Genomic DNA, 23,903 nt, shown 5'->3' with positions numbered 1-23,903 from the left:
CAAATAATCAAAGTTGCTTCCCCGCTAGTAACTAACCTTGTAAAGCAGTTAGCCGCTCATTGGTGAAGTCATTATCAGCCTGCAAAGCTTCTATTTTTGCTTGAAGCTCTTGCTCTCTCTCTTCCATTTCATCTATTTTATGCTGCAATTCCTTTTTCTCAGCCAGTCCTTTCTGTTGGATTTCTTCTTGTCTTCCTTCTGCTACCTGCTCAAAAAAGATTTTAAAAAATCCCCAAACAAATCAAAATTAACATGTAAAGGAACAGATTTCCTTCGTTTTTGTATAACTAAATGTACATAAGTAACTGTCTTTGCTAGTCAGATAAAGAAAATGGAAACAACGCAAAATTTTTCTACTGTTATTTTTCTATAAATTTCATTTCAAACACAGTAACAGAGAGAAAGAATCTGAAAATATCTTAACTAACTTTTTATCTGAGGAAGGAATAGTACCAGGGCCACAAGAACTATGAAACACCCAAAGTCTCCCAGCATCTCAAATCAATCAAAACACGAAAGTCCTTCTGAACTGAATGTACATTGCACAGACCAACTTGATCGAAAGCCACATCTTTTTCCTTGCTGGATTTCATGATAATAAGTTTCAAAGACTCTCCTCCCTCAAAGCTAGATAGTAAATTTAAATTTTGATCCCTCTGTGTATACTCATCATCATCAGTGATTAACTCATAATTGGGAAACCAACTGCCTTAAGACCAGCAGTTTAACCTTTTAATTTGGAAAGAAAAATCTGTCTGAGGTGCTAAACTAGGACTGGAAGAACCCAAGTTCAAATTCCAGTATCTATCCAAGACAAATGCAACAACTGTCTCAGGTCTACCAAGGGAACACTACTACCTTCCTCCTCCACCTCATCTGCTTATCTAAACTGGAGACTCCTTGGGAATAGGCTTTATTATACTGTGATTATTTTGTTCTCCAGCATAAAGGATCTTTAAATATTAATATACTTAGACATTTAGTTTAATAACAAACCTGATAGCATAGTTCTTCCCCTGACAGCTGAGCCATATTATTACTATGTGGTAGGCTAGTTATGTTTGTAACTGCACAAAGAAGCAACATGAAATGCAAATTTATTTCTAATTCTAGTTTTCATTCCCATTAACTGTAAGATGTTTAGGTTGAAAGTTATTTGTCTATATAAAAGCAGCTGAATATAAAGTTTTATATCATACATAATTTTATACTAAAATAAATTGCAGTTCCTAAAATATTGTAACTTGCAAAATTAGTAAGAAGGGAAATTGCTTAGCAATTTTCTTAACTGATGACAGTTTCAAGCACATTAAATGTAAACCAAAAGAATATGTAAAAGATAATATGCATCTTTCTTTCATTAACCTGTTGTTTAAAAGTTTCTTAACCTTTATTTGATTGCTACATTAGAAATTAAATTGTATTTACTTGTTCCATGGATTAAAGTATTGAGTCAGATGAAGTTCTGTCATTACCTTTAGCTTGTCAGAAAGATCTTTAATTTCATTTACAGCTCCATTGTACTTATTAGCTAATTCTCTTAATTCTTCCTGAGTCCGCTCATTCATTTCTTTCAGGTGAGTACATTCATCTTCTGTATTACTTAAACTCCGCTGTAAGATAGAATTATTATGCGATAAATTAAAAAAAAAAGAGATTAATAATCTACCAAACACTGAAGTAGATCTTTTTTTTCCAGAGACTATATTTAACTAATCATATTTAACTGCTTTGTTCCTAAACATTAAAGCTAAACAAACAGATCAAGTCCTGGCAAAAATGCTATCTATACAAACCTTTGTAATGTTCTACTTAAAGAACAGATTATGAGAAAATATATTTGCTTCATGCATGTGTAAAAAACCCCAAACCAAAAAACCCACAGTGGGTTATATAATTAACTGTGACTGATAGGAATAAAGAACTGAAATGTGTGATCCATCTCCCCCAATTCTCTTCTGTTTTATGCTAAACTGTGGAAGTTTCATAATATTTTGTAATTCAATGTAATCAATAGATTTCACCATACCTTTCACCCAGCAAAAGAGAACTTAACACATTATAAAAGCCAAATGGCTCCAAAGAAGCATTCTAAATCTTTTTTCTGTACTCCATAATATGGAAAGGCATCTAAACTAAGATTGCCTTACTCAAGAGGCAGCTGGGTCTTTAGGAGGCAAGAAACGCTCCAGAAGTGTGCATCAGCTGGTGATAGCAGCACAACTAAATGGTGTATAGAGTTTCCCCCTCATAGCTCAAGATTTCTTTCTTCAGTCACGCGATTATTATTTTTTTTTTGGTAACAAGCTCTGACTTAGTTCTCCACCACCAAAACAGATCAAAACACCTTTAAACAAAAGGACATTCAAAACTACATTATATAATAATAACTGAAGGACAACTTTCAACCATGAACCAATGATTCTTCTGTATGGAGAAAAAACTATGTGGCAGGAAGCACTCAGGCAAATCTCTCACTAAAGTTAAATTCGTATTTCTCCCCCAAGAGTAAAGAGGAACAAGTAGAATAAATAGGTCAGAAGATTCTTCTCTTTGTACAGGATTAGAAAGGAGAAGAAAGCTAGAAGTAAACATAAAACTCCAACCATTAATAAACCTGTCAAGAACTATTACAATCTAAAAACGTATATTTAGCTGAAATCTCTTAAGTTTATTTATTTACAACACTATGTGCGTTGCATTCTCTAAAAAGCATGAAGACGGTAGAGACTTTGTGCACTTAAAATTAAATCTTATGATATTTCTTGACCTAAGGGAGCATAGCAAATAACGATAATGGAAAGAGAAAATAAAGGAAGACAGTAATGAGAGATATTATAGGGGCAGAAATCTTATTTGAAGAAAGTGTCCAACACTTCGTAATCTTAAAAGCTCATTCTTAAGTGTCATTCGTCTGAGTGGCTAAGCTTACATTTCCATAAATTTTACAGTTTAAACAAGGTCTAACAGCATTTTTTCTAATGCATGTACATCATTTTCTCCTCATGTATTTCCCACACATGCCAAGTTCTGCCAGACAGCTTCACAAATTTTGAAATCTGGCAGAAAAAGGAAGAGTTTAAAGAATAATTTCTCATGAACTTTTTTAACAATCTAAGTATTGTCCAATAGGAAAAATAAACACTACTACTTAATATACTGCAAGTGCCACAATACAACAAATGGTGGCATATTACAGGCAACAAAACAGGGATCTATGTAGCAGCAGTTATAACTATTTCTCCAGAACAGACATGAAACTTCAATACCTCCACTTCAGACAGTTTTCTGACCACTTCAATTTTCTCCTGAAGGACCCGCCTCAGGGACTCTTTGGCTGTTGTCTCATAGTTGTGTTTGTCTTCTTGTAATGCTATAAGCTCTTTTCGTATACTGTCTTCTGTTTGATTCTGTACATATAAGATAATTCAGATACAAAGATAGAATACAAATCAGTATTTTGCTCATTAAATATATTAGATTGTGATAAGACCCGTTCTATTCCAAAAGGTTTAGCAATTTCTGGTAGATGGGAAAATATTACAGACAAATCAGTGATCAAAGATTCTTGACGTGACTGGGTGTAAACCAGTTATTTTTTTGAAGTGTATGTATGGCAGCACATGTTCAGTGATCAGCTTTGATTATAGGAAAACTATGGATGCTTTTTGGACCGTGCTAAGACAATGTTAAGCCTAACAGACCTACAATCTGACAAACCAGAAACCTACAAGGTCCCATCTGAAAGACCTCAAACAGGACCTGCAAAAAAGTTCTTATCATGTAGGTAATTGAGAGGAAGTAAAAATAAAAATAAAAGTTTAAGGCAGACATAGGTGGCCTCAACAACAATCAAAGCAGGGCATACTTGTTACTCTGTCTCTGAGTATCAGACAGCACATTGATAATGTCTTTTTTTCAAATCCCTATTTGGAAAGAAACATCCATAGGAAAAGGACAGGATGGTTCTCACCAATGACAGAAATTCCATTTCACTACATACATGTTTATATGCATATACAAAAGAAATCAGTTTGGGCTGAAAAAAAATGAAGAACAGCCATTTATCTAGATTTAAAGTGATCCCATGAAATACAGAACAGATCTACAGTTTTCATGCTATTCAGATTATCAAAATTGCACAGGCTTATTTTGGAAAGTTTATGTTCCAACTGCTTTCCTAACTAGCCAATTTCAAAACACTTTAGAAACGCTATCTTTCAGCATTCCTAGCATTCAACTTTAAGTGAACTACTTACCTTTGAACATGCCTGTAATTGATTTCCCATAACCTCTAATCTTGATAGCAGCCTGTCTTCATCTATTAAAGCCTAACAGAAAAGAAGTATTACCTTCATATTAACATGTGCTTTATGTAGTTCCAGGAGAGTTCTGCTTTAAAGACTTTAATTTTGTTGGAGTACTTAGTACTAAGTTATTTCAAACTGACACATAATCACTAAATTTATTAAACAGTATCTTTTACACAGTTTAAGAAAACAACCATAATTTAAGAAAACCACCATAAGCTTTTTATTCCTTCTGCTGCTTTCTTCGCCATTGTTTGTAAATTAATAGCTAAAATTTATATGCTACTGCGTATTTCAGTCCATAAAGGAAAAGGATGCCTGCAGATACCTGCCAACTAGTATCTGAAGCCTCTTGCGTGACAGCAAGTAGTCGCTGAAGGGTTGCCAGCTTCTGTTCCAACATTTGTTCCCGATGTAAGGCTTCCTATGAAGAGAGCAGAGCACCAGTCAGTTCAGCTAGAACAACTCAGAAAAACAGAAGCAATAGAAGACATACCAAAATACAAGAAAAAAAAGGAAGTGTGAGTAGCAAAAGTTGTCAAGTTCAAACTACAGTAAGCCCACCCCATTTTACCCATCCACGCATCTATTTGTATCCTTTAATTAGAAAATGTTATACTATAACCTCAGGTTCCTGAAAACCTTCATTTTTCATGCATATGTTGCACATGCTGAGTGCACATCGTAACAAGTTATTCTTTCCAAGACTTAAAAACACTTCGACTTTTCTCAGTGATTTGAGTAACAAAACTGTAAACACCAAAAGGCAGCTTGGCAGCTCCCATGCAATGAGCTGTTCATCCTCAAATCAGGTCACAAAAGAAAAATGCCAAGCAAGAACTACTATTTTTGTTTGATTTTTGGTTTACGACAGTAAGATAGAAGAGCATCTTCGTTAACAATTCCAGGATACAGAGAGTGAACAGATTGCTGAGCGAGTATGTATTTGGCCTCCCAAGAAAGAGCATCTGCCTGAGCTGCTCCTGCTATGTCAGTAAATATATATAAAGTTCGTATCTGTCTCAAAAGCCTCATGATTGATGCGAATAAAAATTACCATTACAAAACAAAACCAGGCAAAACAAATCAATAGAACTATATGTAAATTAAACCTAGGTAGAATTTACCAGTAAGAATATTTTCGTTATCTTTTCCAGAAAGCTGATTTTATGAACCTTTCTAAAGAGTTTGTTTTTATATTTTTATATATATATATATATATATATTAGCACACACTTTAATGTGTTGCCATTGTGCAGTCTAACCTTTCTGTGACATGACATCTTGGGAAAAAAACACACCTATTAAAACTGACACAGGAGCAGGCACAGAAAGGCTGATGATGCCAATGAGGAAGAGCTGCCAGCACTATCCCCTCCTTTGTACTTTCCAACAGATACAGACACAAAAATATTCACACTAAGAAATCATATTTACAGAAACAAACTAGTTCCCGAGACATGAAATGACCTCTTGTTTTGCCTTTCTTTTGTTCTACCAAAACTTTTATACACACACACAGTAAATCCACAGTAACGGATGATGACAAAAATATTGTAAGCAAAACAAAGTTAGGGACAGTGAGGTACAAAAGGAGAAAGGCCAGGAAAAGCAGGTATATAGCATTCAGGGAGCCTTCTATAAAGCAGGGAGCTTTTGTGTTTCTTCTACAAAAACCCCTCAGTTTATACTGCTCATGCAAAACCCTAAAAGTTTACACAGAACTATACTATGTCTAATTAAACACATTTTACATTATTTCACTACAGAAAAGTTAAATGCAAGCCAAACAAAATGCAGTTTTGTTTACAAAATGCAAGCCAAACAAAGACATACAGAGCACAGGATTTGTGTTTTAAACAAAGATTAAATATTTAGCCAAACCAAATGCTGTCAAGAGAAAGCCTACCTGTAGATACTGTGAAAGCTGAAACAATTCCTGAGAATACATACTGGGAGTGTTAGCAGCAACCTGAAAAATAAGAGAATTTAAGAATCAAAATGGTTTGCAATTTTTCATTAAACTCAAATAATACAAAATTCATAATTTAAATCTAGTCATTAAGGTAAGTTTAAGATTATCTAATAATGGCATTTTCAATCATTTGTTGTTCTGCTACTATTTATTCTATGTTTTATCACAGAACTTCCAGACTCTGGACTGAGACTCCACTGTGTTAACGTCTTTACAAGTTCTTGAACCGCCAACACGCCAAAGAGTTTAAGGCTTTTGTTTCAGTTGAGATTGAACTGACAAAAAAGAAACAACGTGCACAAAGGTGAAACACAAGGACAAACAGAAAATTGGGGGCTTCCAGAACTCAAAGTGAAGTCTTTCATATTCCAATTCAATGTCATCATCACACACACATTTCATTTCCTGTTGATTTACTAACCATCATCATCATAATTCTACTTGATAAGTATCTATTTCAGATTTCGGGAACAACTATATTATCTTTAATCATAACTGAAACTGTTCTGCACTTGGGGGGGAAGAAGGGGGTTGTTATTTATTTACTAGCTCTTGTAGGCTCCTCCTACACTGACATAAATTTGAAGCTGTTTTTCACACAGTTATACCTGCAAGTCCCTCCTCAGAGGGGCTTGCCCTGGATTCAAGCTACATATGCTGTTTTGAAACCTCAACTTAAATGAAAAGTCTATGAACTCCTTGGGCTGCTGACTTCACAAATAAATTTCCTTAGTTTCTTGAAAGTTTGTCCTTCGTGTTTAAAACTCTGATTCAAACCTATTTAAGTTAATCCTTCTTTTCAGAGGCTAGAGAGACAATCAATTCCTGATAGCTTGTCTCAAGGGTGTATCTATTAACAGCTTTCTACAGGTCTGCCACATTATCAAAATTGAGTTTAAAAATTACACTAGACATTACTGACTCCATGACTCTGCAGTGAGCAACTCTGGCTATAGAAGCAGAACCAGAGAGGTCTGGTCTCAGTCTTCCTCCGGAACATGCCAGAGCACTTTATAGCCTGTGCAGTGCAGCTTCTCCTCTATTAAAAAAAAGACAACACAGGGACAACAGACCTCATCCAAACACCAAATCATGAGCTATTCGTGGGTCCCACAGAACAGATCAAGTATCAAATTATGCAGTACCCAAGACCTGTTAGTCAGTCAACCTGTACCTGGAAATTTAACCATCTTAATGCCAATGGTTTGGTGGGGGGTTTTTTCCAAAGCTATGTTTCAGGTACCATACTGTAACAAGTCAAGCTACCTTAAAATATACACCACAATACTGCGTTACCTTCTCTGCTTTGTCACATGAAATGACCTCTTGTTTTACCTTTCTTTTTTCCCTAAATTTTCTAAAGTTGTCTGAAATTTCTAAATATTAAACTAGGTAAAAACAGGCAGTGGAAAATATATCTAAATGTAACTGGACTTCACCACTTCATCTTTATAACAAATCAGAAAACAAGTCTTTATAACAAGTCTGGCTAAATAAGGCAGAAAACAGCAAATTACTTAATTACCTTATCAACAGGACTTGGTAATGGAGCATGGATAACACTAAAAAAAAATTTAAAAAGTGAACACAGGTGCAGAATAGCAGTTAAAAAACCCAGAAGACGCCTAGTACTGTGCATTTAATCAAGATTCTTTGTATTTTTAAGTTTATTCTTCAGATAAAAATGAAGAGTTAATACACAAAAGTGCAAAACCAGTTAATACTATGCTAAGCAATGTTTGCAAAGTTACAGAAGTATTTTCAAATTATAAATCCAAGGTCTATTCTAAAAACTCTCTTTACCAACTTTTATTTCAGTAGTTACATAATATTTGACTCTTAAATTTGATTTATTAAGATTTAAACCAATTTACATGCACAAAACAATAGATATGAAAAGACAGTACATATACTACTGTCATTTACAAATCCAACGAACTGAGTAAAATAATATTTGGTAGCTTACAGAATTTTGTACATTTCACTAGAGCAAATATTATACTTGCACATTTTCATCAGAACTTAAAATTTAACACCATACATTTCTAGTATTTCTTACTAGGAAATGCATCACATGGGAAAATTCCCATAATAATTTGTTTTGACTTATCCTCCCAGAAGCAAAGACACCCTAAAGCTTCATGCAAATATTTCTGGATACTAATGGTAAAAGAATACTTAAATAAGCAATCAAAACCAGACAATTGCTGAGAATGAAAGATGATTAAAATTATGTCATTTGTGATTGGCACTCAGTTACTGCAAACAAAATGTTTAAATTTTTTGTTTCTATTTCTCTTTGAAATTTTCTCCAAAATCCGCGCATATACACAATATATGTGTGTATGCGTTTATACAACATTCCTCTCAATATTCATCTGAGTTTCCAAACGTTGTCCCATCCAACATTTTTTATGACACCCTCTTCCCCCCCCCCCCCCCCCCCCCCCCCAATATGCCAGGCAAAGCTTTCTTGCATTGTGACACCAAATAAGTGGACCACAAGGACACATTACTGTATTACTTATCTGAATATAAACAGTGTTATGTGTACACACAGAGACACCATTAACTTGACTTTAGTAGAGTCTATGTGCATTTAAAGGAGCAAAAATAATAATCCCAAAGTTAAAAAAAAGAGGGAAGGAGAATTTGCTCACTTCCCTTCTTTTTTCCTATATTCTTCTCTTTATAATACCCATTCCAGTACACTAAACCACAGCCAGTCAGAAAAGCCCTACTTGGTAAGAACTTTTTTATTCTTTCATAGAACTTATTTATTCTTTCATAGTTGTCTTAAATTCTGAAAGTGACAAGCAAATGAGATTTCTTTTTCATAATGCCTGCAAAAGAACCATGCTCTCTCTCAAAGTTACTTTCTTTGCACAATCACAGGAAAGTAAACTGTTCCTACGCTGATTTTAAACATAACGTCCATCAAATCCTCATCATACAGTAGTTTAATTTTGCTACACATGAACAGATACTTATTCTTACTCTGATCGCAATCGAGCTTCCATTCCATCTGGAAGAAACAGTTTGATTGTGGAGACTATACATCCATGGGTAACTGAAAAGAAACAAATACTAAGTCATCATGATTCATTACTACTTAATTATAAGTTCAATAGTTAACGTTACAGTAACCAAGCGAACTGTCGTAAGAAACTGAAGCAGGCAAACGAGAAGAGGCATGAATGCCTTCAAGCACTAGTGCCTGCGTCTGCCTTTTCGCGCCTCCTCTGGGGACAGGAAACTTTAGCATAACATCTTCAAGTTTCTAATATGTACTTAGTCCTGACTGTGAAGCAGCTCCAGTTCCAATTCTTCCATGTGCAGCATTACTTGCAAGTTGTCTTTACTGCAGCAAGTTAAAAAAGTTAACTGTATGTTTTGATCATAAAATGAGGGAAAAGGAATGCACCTTACCTGTGCTAGGTAATAGGAATGCATAAGTATAAACAAAACAATGAGCTGCCTTTTTTGACAAGATTCCTATGAGCATATGCAGATACTTAAAAAGTATCACATCCAATTTGTGTCACGAGACACTCACTTCAACATCTGAACTTGTCAAGTGATTGTTATTTACAAACACAAGGAACAAAATGGGAATGCAGAGGAAGAGTATAGGAACCACTGAGAAGTACATCCTCTTGAACGCTATGAGCAGCATCATTCAAGACAATACATCTCTATTTTGCTATTCTGGTAGTATGTACACATCTAATGCACAGCCCTAGACAAGTGGCCTCTCATTTCAGAAGGAGAAAGCTTGCTTCTCCAGGACTAAATTCAGGATGTCTGAACTCAAGACAGATCCCAAGTAGTCAGAGGAAGAAATGCAATATTTGATTCTGACATCAAGCTCAACCTCCCTTCACAATGTTTCCTCAAAAAGTTACTATTTCCAATGACACTGCAAACAGTCAAATTATGCCTGGTTTGGTGGTTTGTGTTTTTTTTTTTTCTTGTATGGTTCTATGAATTGGGAAGTAAAAATTCTTTCCAGTCACATGGAAAGAAAGACAGATGTATGTTCCCAAACTACTACTGCAAGCTAAATACAAATAAGTATATGGTCACCTATCATCTACCACTATACCTAAAGCACCCACCAACATACAAAGACAAATAGCTGCTCTACTTTCATGGTTATTAATATCAGCAAAACAGTTAATCTGGCTTTGGAAAAAAAAGGGCAATGGGTGTTTTAGGACACCAGTAGTGCTCCAGGGAAACGAGACAGGTCTTTGAGGAAGCTACCTCAATAGAATCTAAAAATACAGGAGAAGCGATCCAACTAAACAGAGGAGTCGTTAACCTTTTTTCAGTGCTAAAAGCTAATGCTTTGGAGAAGTATCCTCTTGGCTACAGCACCTTGTTTTTTCAAGCTGTCCTGGTAGACTATTAAATTTATATACCAAGGAAGAACAGCCAGGACCTCATTCTCAAAACGGGAGTCTTTTTTTTGCTTTAGAGTTGGGTCCCCAGGATTCACAAATCTGTTCTTGCAAAAACATTAAAAAAAATACATTAGCAATATTAGCTGTAGCATGTAACACACAGCTTTCATAATGAAGAATCTTTCCTTTAAGGCATAAAAAGGAAATTAGTGATTTCAAGAAGAACATGTTAGGGTATCTGTAATTAAAGACCAACACACAACTTTACCTTTGGGTCATACATCAGGTTGGTCTGCTGTGAGATTACATAATTCTGAAGTTTTTCTATCAACACTCAGACTGAAAAAAATGTCTCCTAAAAGCTGCAGGGGCTTTATTTGTATAAAAATTAAGGGATTAAGGGGATTTAGCAGAGGGTCGCAAATAGACAGTGGCTGCGAGAAGGTTCCGAGCATTTTGAGAGGTTCATAAAATAAAAATAATTTAAAAAAAAAAAAAAACACAACAAAAAACAAACCCCAAACCAAACCACAAAACCCAACCAAACCCACGCTCTGTCCTTTAGCTATCAGTTCATCACGACTGGAAGAATAACGAGAAAGCCTAAGGGAAAGGCAAAGCAACATATAAAACATTATTCTGGCGCTGACCGGACAGGATAGCGGCAATTGTTTGAATCCAAGCCCACGTTATTCCTTTTGGGGAATTAAAAAAAACCCAACGAGCACCAAAAGCAGCCCCTGGCTGCCCAACGGGATCGAGAAAGTTCTCCTCCGAGCCGAAGACGCTCCTCCCTCCCTCCCTCCCTCCCTCCCTGCCCTCCCCCCCTGCCCTCCCCCCCTGCCCTCCCCACGTCCCGCCCGACTCGCCGCGCACCCACCTGCCGGCCACGGGGATCCCCGCGCGCGGCCGGCGCCGCCGCCACCGGCCCGGCCCCGCTCGGGCCCGGCGGCGGCGCGCGGGCACAGCCCGGCCGGCAGCGCCAGGGGGCGCCCCGGGGCGGCCGCCGCCCGCGCTACCGGCCGGGGGCCCCCGGCGGCCCCGGCCCCTCAGCCGCGGCGCATAACGGCGGGCAGAGCCCTCGAGGAACCCTGCTGCCGACCCTCGGCCACCGCCGCGCTGCGTCGTCCCGGCGCGCGTAACTGTCACCGCGCAACCCCGAAAAGCCGCCCGGGCTCGCCCTGAACCCAGCCGAGGCGTTCGTGCTGCGAAGGAGCACAGGAAGGGGAAGAAAGCGGTAATTCTTGTCTGCCTCCGAGTTTTGGCTTCCTAGAGGGACCGCTGGCAGCCGATGCTCTCATTTCTGTTTTCACTTGCCGCTGCGATACCAGTGGCCGTGGCTCGACAATCACGAGCGCCCTAAGGAACGGCCTCCCTCGTTGCCCTTCGACAAGCAGCAGGCACGGGGTTCCCTCCTCCCGCCCAGCCTTTTTCAAACACCGCGCCAGAGAGGAGATGTACGAGTCCAAACTTGACTAGGAGAAGAAGTGCATAAGCTGTATTTGAACTAAGTCATCTGGTATTATTTGACCCTACTTGAAAGCCTGCTGCTCCCTTCCAAACCGGGAAGTCACCGCCAGTCAACTCTTGGAACGGTCTGGCCCCGACTGGGAAATTTAGGGAGGACGAAATGAACATGAACCACACTAACGCAGAGAAAAGCACAGTGAGATGATTAATAGATAAGTACGGCATTAAGGAGAGGGAAATGAGCAGGCCTGTGTTCTTGTTAGTAAAATCACAAGTGGACAAATAAGGAAGCGGGAGGGCTGGAAACATTTCTCTGGGGCCTGTCAATGACTTCAGCTCCGCAGCAGAACGCGGAGGAATCGGTGCTCGTGTAAGATATCCTGAAAAATCACATACGGAACACGCCACTCTTAATGAACCAAATCCAGATCATATTTGCAAGGAAATGACTAAGACGCAGCCTGAACAATAAAACAGAAATAGATGTATTCTAGCAATATTTACACAATTCAGAATTCACACAGGCAAGTAAACTCAGCCTATCCCGTCATTACCTTATAATTACACAGACCAAAACACTGAAGTGTCCTGTGCAAGTAAGGCACTATGTCAATACAGAATGCAAAATGGTTTTAAAGGGAATCACTACTTTAAAAACTACTTTCACGTCTGTTTCATTACTAGATAAGGTTAACAGTAACATCTAAGACTACTGAAATGAACTGGTGAGAAAAAAAAAGTGTTTGTACGCATTCCAACTACATTCATGGGTAAACACTTCAACCATGATGCAGCTATTTCATGCCCCAGCATGATAATACAATCTTCATTCATTGCTTGGGGAGCACAGAGATGGAAGAATGCAAACTTGTATGCTCTTCCACATTAGCTAGCTCAACACATTCCTAAGTAACCTGAGTACAGCTCCTATGTTCAAAGCTAGAGAATAAGAAAAGGAAGGCTGCACAACCTGATCACTCATTACACAAATGCCAGGTCTCTGGGATCGTGTTTTGTAAAACTAACATAAAACCATTGGGAACAGCTACTACTGGCAAGAGTTCCTGACAAGAATCTGCTTACAGTGAACTTTCCACAAACTTTCACATAAACCAATTGCAAGTAATTGCTGATAAAATCCAAGTGAACTCAATTTTTCTTCCAACTAAATCTTAAAATAAAAATTGTTTTAGGTCTAAACACACATGAAGAAATTCAGCTTCTTTTAGCAAGGACAGCATCTCGCCAAATGAATAGTTCCAGGTTCATTAGATGCAATCTATTCCTTTGATTTATTCCATGTATACTGCTAGTATTCATAAATATTTGCAATCACTTCACATGAAGTAACATTTCAAGTAACTTCCAGACAATTCCAACTAAACATCCAGGAGTTAAATCTTTCTAACATCATTTTTGAGAAAAGTGAAACAATGTGATGTGACCTTCACTACAATGAATCACTCAAAAACACTATAGCTCCAGAAGCTCTCCATGACAACTTCACCACCACCATTGCTTAACAATGTTTTCTTTAAAGATGTATTCATTAACCTTCCCCTGATACTTCAGACTTTGAGTACTATAACCTACCTGGCTTAAGACAGATAGAATTCGTGAGCATCAGATGGAGCAGGCTTCATCTTTTTGTTTTGTTCACTTAATGCCCTTTAAAAATTCTACTGTTGTACTATGAGTTCGTTGGTTTGGTTTGGGGAGGTTTGGTTTGGGGGCAGGGGGTGTTTGTTTGTTTGGGGATTTTTGTTTGTTTCTTTTTAAAGAACATTACCATCAGCATTTAAATTTAGTATTATTCTTTCATTTCACTCTTTTCTAATATACCCCTCTTTAAGCATGAGCTCTGTGAAAGTCTTGTTCAGAAAAGCAGTAAAGTAGAAGAGCAGTGATGGCAGTTCTGCCATTTTATTGCCAAATCTGCCTGTTACCAGACTAGGATTCTTCAGAACATGGCCAAAAGTTCAATGCTTACAGAAAGTAACAGACCCATAGGTAACTTTAAAAAGCCTTGACAATATTGATTACAATCTAATAATTCACATACAAGACCAGTCTTCAGAAAGAGAAAGAAACGGCTCCCGAAACACTGTACATAAATGCAAAAGAAAAGAGACTGAGGCTGCATTTTTTTAACACAGATACATAGCTATTACCATAATACAAGACCTCCTGAGCATGCATACTGGGAAGAAGACAGCAAGAAAACCAAACCAAACAAAAATCCCATCACCTCATTTTTCAGCCAGCAACTTTTTTCTATCCTCATTTTAAAGTACCTGCAGAAATCAAAATTAGTAGCAGTCACAGAAGTAAAAAGTAGGTATCTTGACAGGAATTAAATTAGCCTGTTTCAAACTTATGCTGAGTACTTTATCAAGAAATGCAGTTTCATACTTCTGCCACATTATTAGCTGAAACTTTAGGGTTCATAGGCTTGAAAGAAAGGTCATTACAAAAATAAAACAATAAAAAAACCCACAAAACACCCCAACAGAGCACTACACACACATGCCCATGCTGAACTTTTAAAATTGCTCTAAGTCAATTTAAGTGAGCTAAACATGTGGTCGCAGTTGAACCTCCTTTTCTGGATCTACACTTCCACAACATGCACTAGCACCCATACAGCCACAGAACAAGACGGGCTGTGGAAGCAACCCAGTTAAAATCTAGCTGGGGGGAGAGGGAGGGGGCAGGTAGTAGAGTATACTCCATGTTTTCAGCAGATCAGTTTCTTGATCCACTTCACCATGCGGCCACAAGACTCACTGCCAGCACAAAGGAGGAAAGAGATAAACAAAAAACCCAGAAAAACTATTTTCTTACAACAGAAATACAATTTACTCTTAAAGATCAGATTGTAATAAGATGTTCTAAATAAATATACTTTAAAAAAAAAAAATGATCCATACCCTTACCTTTCCGCGTGTTCTCCGTCACATCTACACCAAACTGGATGATGTCACCTGACATAATTTCACATGGTGGGCTTTCCTCAGATCCTCTACTCAGTCTCTGACTATTAATAAAGGTACCATTACTACTTTTAGTGTCTTGAAGATAGAACTGTAAAAAACAAACAAAAAGAATAGTAAAGTTTCTGGAAAAAACAACACAAGTGTGATGAAACATAAGCTCCAGCAAAATTTTTGCTATTAAATATAGCTTGGCCTCCCAGTGTAGAAGAGGACAAATGTATCAAACTCAAAACACTCTTCTCGGGATGCAACACTTTCACATTATCAAGAAGTATCTGTATTTGATTTTTAGTTGTTTAACATTTGATTGAATTCTAGCACATACACTATGCAAATAATTGCTATAAACTGTACTTAACCTACTGCCTGCATGGAAAGGATAAGACATTGTTAGCAACAACACCTTTTGCCACACATATGTAAGAATTTATATTTATGTTGGTCAACACAAAAATTCTAACTGCTCATACATTTAAGGTACCACTGTTCCATGAGAGAAACACGACATAGCAAAGACTAGCACTAAGGGCACAAGGAAAAGCTTTGGCAGAATTCAGGAACTGTAATAGAAGACCATGGTGAAACTAAGGAAAAAAAAATTAGAACACTTTTACCTCTCAGCAATACTAGTTCACACCATTAAGTTAATCTCAAGATTGCTGCATCATCAAGCACCTTTGTAAATATCCATTTGTAGAGTTAATTAAATTTTAATAGCAATGTACTAAATCTGAAACTGCTTATGACACAAGACTTCTAGTCAAAACTGCTGCATCTGAGAAGAGGTTACAAGTGAGTCACCTGGCAGAAGACCAGTCACTGGCTAAGACCTGATCAGCAGACAGCATGAAAGAGGGGACTGGAATGTTACTAACCAGCCAGGTGTAACTACTGAAGTGAGTCACTTGCAGTAGTTCAGGATGACAATAGTTATTACAGGAACCTGATGGGATGGTAGAAATCCCTGGCTTCCTGCACTCATAAGGAATCTCATCAAGTACCAAAGCAATCATAAGGCTGGGGGAGAGATGTTGCCTTCAGAGAAATGAACGTATTCCCATGTTTTTCCTATAAAAGCAATTGACGATTTTTTTCAGGATTCCATGAAAAGTTTTCCATGCTTGTATTTGCCTCTATTACCACAGCCCTCAAAAAAAAGTGATACATAGCTCAAAATCACAGTGTCAAGGGAAAAGGTGGGGTTTAAATTGAGCGAGAGACCAGCACTAGGACTCTTCATATCTCATACTGGAAAACAACACCAACCAAATGATACCTTACATGCTCATCCTGAGTAGCACAAAGCAGTGCCCCTAATTTGAGAGCTTAAATGCCACTGTGTCCAGAAGATGGGACTCAATACAGTAACCAAGGGAAATGCCAGCACAGGAACACTCAGCTACGTGTATGTAATGACAGAACGAAAAGCAGCACATGAAAGATCCCCCCCGCCCCCAACAGATATGACTTTGATCTTAATCTGAAGAAAAAGAAGGTAATAATCAGTCATATGTTCATAAAGATGAAGGTAAACACAAATTATGGACAGATCAAGAAATCATGGCTGCATTCACTGCACTAACAATCAGACCCACCCTACTCTACATAATACTTCATATATTATGAAATAGTACATATTAATATATAATAATATAATAGTATATAATACAGCTTTTATAACAGGTAAGTTTAAAAGCCAAATTAATTAGCTTGTTAATTTACTAATCTGAAAGTACTGAACCCTCTCATGGGTCAGTGCAGAGATAATTATTTTTTTACTTCCTGTTTGTTTTCAATTAGCATTCCGCTCCATTTGAAAAATCCTTCTGTTATGAAAAAGTGAGTCACAAGCAAGGAGAAACAAACATGCTTGTGCTTATTTGTTTTTCCCCACCCTTTTCTTTCCTAAGCGTAATATCTCCCTTTTATCCCTCCAACTTTTTGATTAATCACTGCCCCTTGTAATCACACTTCTGCAGAATCTGCAGACAGGGCACACATGAGATAGCATAAGGAAATACAGGAGAGTGACCACAGGAAAGGAAGTGCAACAGTGCATCAGCAACACAAAACTTACAAAATGCCAGCAGACACAAAATTCAAACTGCAAAAAAATATTTGTCAACAAATGGCCACAGAGAAAACACATTAAATTTAATATTATTAAACTGATGTCCATTTAACTGCATGCTACTGAATTTCATCATGTAAATTTTAGAAAAGTGATGCTCTTGAAGTCTTTACAAACAGGATGAAAATACTCTTCTTCCTGCATCTAGTAAAGAAGTAATAGCAGCAACATGTTAATAAGCTGATGTCTAAGGAGAAATGCACTGACTTCAAGACTTAGTAAAAAGGATTCAGTTATCATTAATGTAGCAATTGGTCAGGAACCCCCAGAGCTGGTTGCTTTCACACAGCAAATTCAAATGTTACTTCCTTACTAGTTTTCACTGGTTCAAATGATCTTTCTCAAACATCAATCCCTCCATCACTTTTGTATCATTACTAAAAGTTACCTTTAGAAAACAAAATCAGGCACAAGCCCTGAAACACACATATACGTTAACTAGTAATTATGGTAGTATACTGGTAATTAGTATACTACTCATTATGCGAATCCTTGGTAGTTTCTCCAATTCCCCAAAAGCCTTTTACGCAGCAGGTATGTAACAGAGTGCCTTCTGTGAAACCAGCACCATTTGTTCTTCCAGCTTCCCAGCGCAAACCAACAAACTTCAGCAGCAGTGCCAGCTTCAAGACTAAGTATAAATCTTTCCCTTCCCCAATGCTCATTGCTGAGTTGCACCACCACCTCTTCAGTTGTACTGGCTCAGGCATTTGTTTAGTCACTGCAAACCAGTTCTGAAGTGCTTAAGCCCATACTGCCTGAAAAAAGGGCAGCATACACTGACCTAATTATACTTGCCTTTATAATTCACACCTCTCTTCAGATCCATCTGAAGTCCCAGCCATTTTGTGCCTCATATTAACAACCAGTCCACTTTAGAGCAGAGACGGTAGCTCACGCACACTGAAAACAACTCAGTTTGAGGGCTGTTAAAGAATTATCATAACCTTAATTCAGATAACTTCATATATGGATCGAGCGGTAGTTTCCCCTCTTTCTTAAAATACAAGGCAACATACAACTATTTAAGAAACTTAGTCTCCAATATCGTAACACATTCTCAGGTAGAAAAAGAAATCCTAGCCCACATTTCTTCCTTAGTAGTTTATGTGCTCATGATTGTTTGCATTCTCTCTCATTTATATGCCATTAATAAACTCTGTTAACTGCAGACATCCTACCATACTGCTTCCACAAAATTTATGGAGACTTTATTCAAAAGTAAAACTTGTGGTTCATCAGTACACTCAAACTTGTCCAGTACAGTTCATCTTCTTTAGAAACTGCATTAAGGAAGTTTCAAAAAATTAGATTTTTGTTTCCATGCTTTGCAAGGAATTATGTATTAATTTCACAAATTTTGTATTTATCATAGTTCAAGTTACTATCCAGTGTTGCAAACTGAACAAAAGTACCTCCTCTGCTCTCATCTGTGGTGTATAAAAATCTCAGTCCATTTAAGTTTTATTGCTTTCTGGGTCAATGACTCAGAAGAGTACCAACAACTTGCTAAAATGCAGTCCACATTTTATTTTCATGCAGTTAGATTAGATACCACTACAATTTCCCCCCCTGTAACAAACTCCTAATATTTCCTGATTAGTGAAACAGAAAAATTCTTCCATAGATATCCCAGACTATCAATACATTAAACTTATACACATACAATACAGGAATCCTAGCTGATAATAGGAAGTTGCAAAATTGCTATGCTCCAGAAGGACATATTTTAACTTTACCTATGAAATCTAGGTAGACTGTTTTCTTCAAAGAAATAAAAAAAAAATAACCACAAAAAACCTGTTCTGCTTAACTATTACTACCATAACATCTTCCAAGAGACAGGCTGAAAAGAACCCCTTTACTTAGACTGACAAGTGAGGAAGTCATGAAGTGTTTTGTTTCCCAAGCCATATGGAGTCCTGATATAGGATGAGACACTTTTGAAGGACCTCAGAGAAGCCCAAGGATGGGCTCAGAGATGCACAGAAAATCTTGAAGAGAAAGTAGCACACTTTTTCAGTGATTTAATTACAGTACAACACAATGGTAGAACAACTAACGAGTTTTTTAGTATCTTACTACAAGACCTGCTTTTAGCACTGCCTTTTTTCATCTTCATGATATACAGCCTTTCTCTCTGCACTATTTCACTAAGGATCAAACTAGAAATTTAACATGAAGTTCTAGGATTAGCCTAAAGTGCAGGCAAATGCATCATTGAAAATGAATTTGTAATTACCTTGCTAATTTTTAATTTTGTTCTGAGAAAGCCAAAATGTTAATCGCAAAGTAACAGCAGTGCGTAATAATCAATCACACGCGCTCAAAAGCCAAAGATATCAGAGATCTTTTGCTTGCTTAACTCTTCATTACAAGGTATAAGGTAAAGATGGAGAATAAGTGCTCCACGCACAGGACAACAGAAGAATCAATTTTTAAAGATTAAGTGCTCTATTAATGACGTATTGACCATTTAAATAGTGTTTTTTTCAAAAACTCTTATGACCTAACTACCCCAAGTACAATACAATGAACAACAGAACCTCAAGTCTCTTCTAGAGTAGAACTGTACCCCTACAGCAGTAAGGCAGTAAACCAAGAACTGGGATCAAGACAGACTCACCTAACATCTGCTATCACTATGTACAGCCATCCTTTTCCATTTTAAGAGCATATTACTGCCACTCCATCTAACCCAGCTTGAAACTGCAGTTCAGGACAATTATACTGAGAATTACAGTGAGGAGAATTACTGGAGAACTGAGACAGTTTGTTTGCAGATGTGAGATTCACTCCATGATGAGGAACAAATTCCACATCTAAAAATGCAGACATAGACCACAGGGTATAATTAAACATATTTCAGCCTCATTCCATAGCTGAATTTGTAATTAAGTAAATAATCAGCACCAAAATGTAGGCCATTGCCTTTTACAGAAAGTCAATCAATACATTTTATTCATTCAATATATTTTCACTGCCTAGGCAACTAATGTAGAAAGAAAATCTCAATGTCAGGATCTCCTAGTTTACCATTCTTTACCTCGTCTCATTTCCTGTATGAAAGAAGAAGTATGCACAACTCCCATGTGCTTTAGAGCCCTGTTTTATAGGCTTTGAGACATTAGTTTAAACCAGAAAGGTTTAAATTAATTTGTAAAATTCTGAACTGTAGCCACTGAGGAGATAACAGCTTCATTTTTGCCATGTTTACTACCACATAGGGGCAGCAAGGCTGTCAGCTAGAGCAGTTAAGCCATAAAATGCTGCAGTTAGGCTGACAGATTCTTCCCCTACTCACGCTACATGATCAGTCATTGAACAATTAATGCTAGCATTACAAATGCACCCCCTGAATACTAAACCTAATACTCATATGCAGCAAGTAAATAGGGATCGAGAAATTGGAATACTTGCCCTAGAGTAATACTGCAGTTCAAAATTGGACTGAGTAGTAGTACAACTGTGTTCGTTTGTTTCACACTGAGTATATTCTACTAGGAGGTGAAGTACATTGGCTTTGCACAATCTGAATTGTGCACAAAGGTTTTAAAACAATACATAACAGGGTCAAACCAACACAGCCAACATTTATCACACTGCAGCCAGAAAGCTTTTTCTCCCATACAATTAAAAGATCATTTTATCTTCCTTGAAGTGTTAACACTAAGTATTTTCCCATTTTGGGAGCAGCACTTCTACTAGCAGAGTACACTGTGCAAACCATACTTAATTCCAGGTCGGTCCTTTGGCTGTAAGAGAGAAGTTCAAATGCTAAATTATCTCCAGATCCAATTGAGTTCCTCATTCTGGTCTGCTTAGACACATCCTAAATTCCTTTCCTCTCACTTGCCTAACTCCACCCACCTATCAAGGAAGTAGAAGTATTTGTCTCCATAAGCAAGCATAATTCACAGGGTGGGGTACATCAAGCAAAATTGCTTTTCTGTTTAGTTTTATAGTTCTTAAACACATGGATCTAATAGCTTTTTGCTTACTGAACTCCAGCTCCTTCAACTGAGAAACAAAACTAGTGCATTAACTTTTGAGTTTGTAGCAAATCTCCTTTTTAAAATTATTCTAGCTACCTGAGGCAGGCACACACTATAAAACTAAAAGCAACTAGCTGCGAAGAAAGGGATTTTCCAGTGAGATTGAACAGCCTGAAGGAGTGGCAGCTGGCTGTTCAGGGACCATAAGTATCGAAGGTCCCCAGAGAGAAGCTCAACTTGCTAGTAGTTTTCAGTAAATTCTCTGGAAAATAATAAACTTAACCACTCTTTCTATGCAGTAAAGAAAAAAAAAGAGAAAAAAATTAACCATCTTTGATATAGCACTCTACAAAAAATATTCACTTGAAGTTTTCACCTGGAAGTTTAAGCCTAACGTAAATTCAGCTACTCTGATGAAAAAGGTTAATTGAAATCCTGAGCTACCCCCAGGAACTCAGTGCTATTCTTCCAAACCTGCCAGTAGCTCCAAGGGGCAGGAGGGAAAGGACAGCAGGGAATATGCTCTTCTACTGACCAAGTTGTTCCCTGTCTGTTTACGCCTTTAAGTTTTGTTGACTGTACTGCCAGGACAACCCTGCTGGTTACTCATACCTGTTGTCAAGCAAAATAAACTGTGGCAGTAAAAGCAGTTTTGTGCCAGCACAACTGAGGCTGGGTATAAACAGAGTTCAGCTTTCTCTGGATGCATTTGAAGTGCTGTAAAGTATTAATCCCTCCGCTGCTTGCCATGTCCTGATAGTTCAAGTGCTTTGAAGTTCACCACAGGCCCTGTAATTCAGCTTAACTTTTGTCTGAGCTAAGTCAGCAGACTCCCTGAAAACAGGGGCTATGACAGGGAAGGGAAGACGGGTTGGATTTGTGGGGAGAGGAGGAACCACCTTAAGTAGAGTGGCAATGCCAAACACCAAGAGGCACTAACCGCTTAAACTGTGCACAAAATGTATGTTTGCCTACAACCTTGAGTTGCTCTAGTGTGTTCCCCGGTAGCAAAATGTCACCTTCCTCAACAAAACAGCGCAAACATTTCCAGGTGTGTTGTACCTCCATACATTTCAGCATAGACCTTTCTTTTGACATACGACATTGCAACGCCTATTTTAACTGCCCAGTTCTACAGATACACTTACACCTATGAGAATTTTAAATTATAGCATATTAAAAGCATTCACAAAAAAAAAAACCAACATGAAAGCATGTTTGCAGAGTTAAATACCATCCCCTACCTGTTGTGCCCATTAGGCAAAAGCATTTACTTTCTAAACCACTATTCAAACCCCACATTTGCTAGCAGTTGTAACTGAACTTACTGGTCTGAAGGTGAAAAGCTCAGGATCAAGGTTACTATCAGTCAATAGCTCTATACTATTCTTCAATACTTGCAGTTTTCCACATATCTACTTTATATCAGGAAAATTCACAAACAGGACATCAGATACTTATTTTTAAAGGATTTTTTATTTGTATTAGGAAGTGGTCATTATTAACAGAAAGGCTACTAAAAAGATTAAGCAATACTTTTCAATTATTCAGTTTTAGAACTAGCTGTGTAGAGCTTAAAAACATTCTAATTAAATGGTTTGGGCCATTTTTTTATCAAATAAACTTCTAAAGCAGTATTCTTGCATTTTTCAAAGTAATTAATACTAAAGGGTTTGGCAGAAGATGGCTAAAAGTATAAGTTCGGGACCTCAAACTACATCACAATCCAAGTTCTCTAGTTTAAAACAAAAGCAAAAAACCATGCTCACAATTTAAAGCTTATGCATATATATAAAAGAATGAGGATTAAGATCTCTACCACTTGCAGAGGTTGCTGCATTGCTGCCCTCAACTTCAAACCATAGTCCCACACATCTTTCACAATCATTACACTATTCAAGACTGAGGTCTTCAACTCACATGTGGTAATGGATGAAAGAAGTGAGGCAGCTGAACCCACCATCACCCTAGTTATCTGCTCCTTACCCATCACAGAAAGCAGCTCAATAGTTGGCTCAATAGCAGGGACAGCTGAACAACTTGGCATGGTTTCAGAATTTCTATCATTTTCAGTTTGCTTAATTTGGTTGGTATATAACCATGACCTGGGCTAAAAGTGAGCATACTTTAGAAGCTGGTTCCTAAGCCATATACTTACACCTCCCACAGCTGCAGCAGCATTCAAGAAGAGAACAGCAGAGAGCAGGCTGTATTTACAATGTCAACCTTCTATCAATTGCTGTATGTCAGAATCTTAAGACCTTAAAGTAAATCTCACAACCAGACTTTGGAGTTCTCCATATTAGGAGATAGCTCTCTGGAGTAAATTAAAAAACCCATGATGACCTGCATCATCTTTGCTTTCATAAAATATAAGTAAGCAAACTGCATTACAGTTCCTGGAACCCCTAATATCCCAATGGTCAGAACAGAACTGTACAAATCCACTTCCATATTTCCTTTATTTACTTTAGCTCTAAGAGGAACTATCAACACTCCAAACACCTAGAACAACAAAACTTCTGGAAAAAATACAGTAGTATTATGGTGATGGTAATTTATATGTCGCCGTAGGATAACGATATTAAAGTAATAGCTTATACTGAAAACAGTGCTTTTA

General features: G+C 37.6%; 1 protein-coding gene across 28 annotated transcripts in view; it reads right to left on the bottom strand.

The window, feature by feature from the left end:
* Window positions 1-23,903, bottom strand: part of SLMAP (sarcolemma associated protein) — an 88,275-nt gene that overhangs the window by 37,494 nt on the left and 26,878 nt on the right. For 14 of the 28 annotated variants that reach the window (XM_049826190.1, XM_049826187.1, XM_049826196.1 and 11 more), the window contains exons 2-10: window positions 15,098-15,245; window positions 9,283-9,355; window positions 7,811-7,847; window positions 6,220-6,282; window positions 4,639-4,734; window positions 4,260-4,331; window positions 3,270-3,410; window positions 1,476-1,613; window positions 37-205 (exon numbers count right to left, since the gene is read on the bottom strand). In XM_049826190.1, coding sequence (XP_049682147.1) covers window positions 37-205; window positions 1,476-1,613; window positions 3,270-3,410; window positions 4,260-4,331; window positions 4,639-4,734; window positions 6,220-6,282; window positions 7,811-7,847; window positions 9,283-9,355; window positions 15,098-15,245 — 937 coding nt within the window. Of the gene's footprint in view, window positions 1-36; window positions 206-1,475; window positions 1,614-3,269; window positions 3,411-4,259; window positions 4,332-4,638; window positions 4,735-6,219; window positions 6,283-7,810; window positions 7,848-9,282; window positions 9,356-15,091; window positions 15,246-23,903 lie in introns of all 28 variants that reach the window. The other 14 variants (XM_049826188.1, XM_049826186.1, XM_049826191.1 and 11 more) reach the window with 2 other exon arrangements.

The sequence above is a fragment of the Accipiter gentilis genome, chromosome 23, assembly GCF_929443795.1.
Source record: "Accipiter gentilis chromosome 23, bAccGen1.1, whole genome shotgun sequence".
In the NCBI taxonomy this organism is placed as follows: Eukaryota; Metazoa; Chordata; class Aves; order Accipitriformes; family Accipitridae; genus Astur; species Astur gentilis.
The sequence above is the reverse complement of the archived record's forward strand: the minus strand, read 5'-3'. Positions and strand labels throughout refer to the sequence as shown.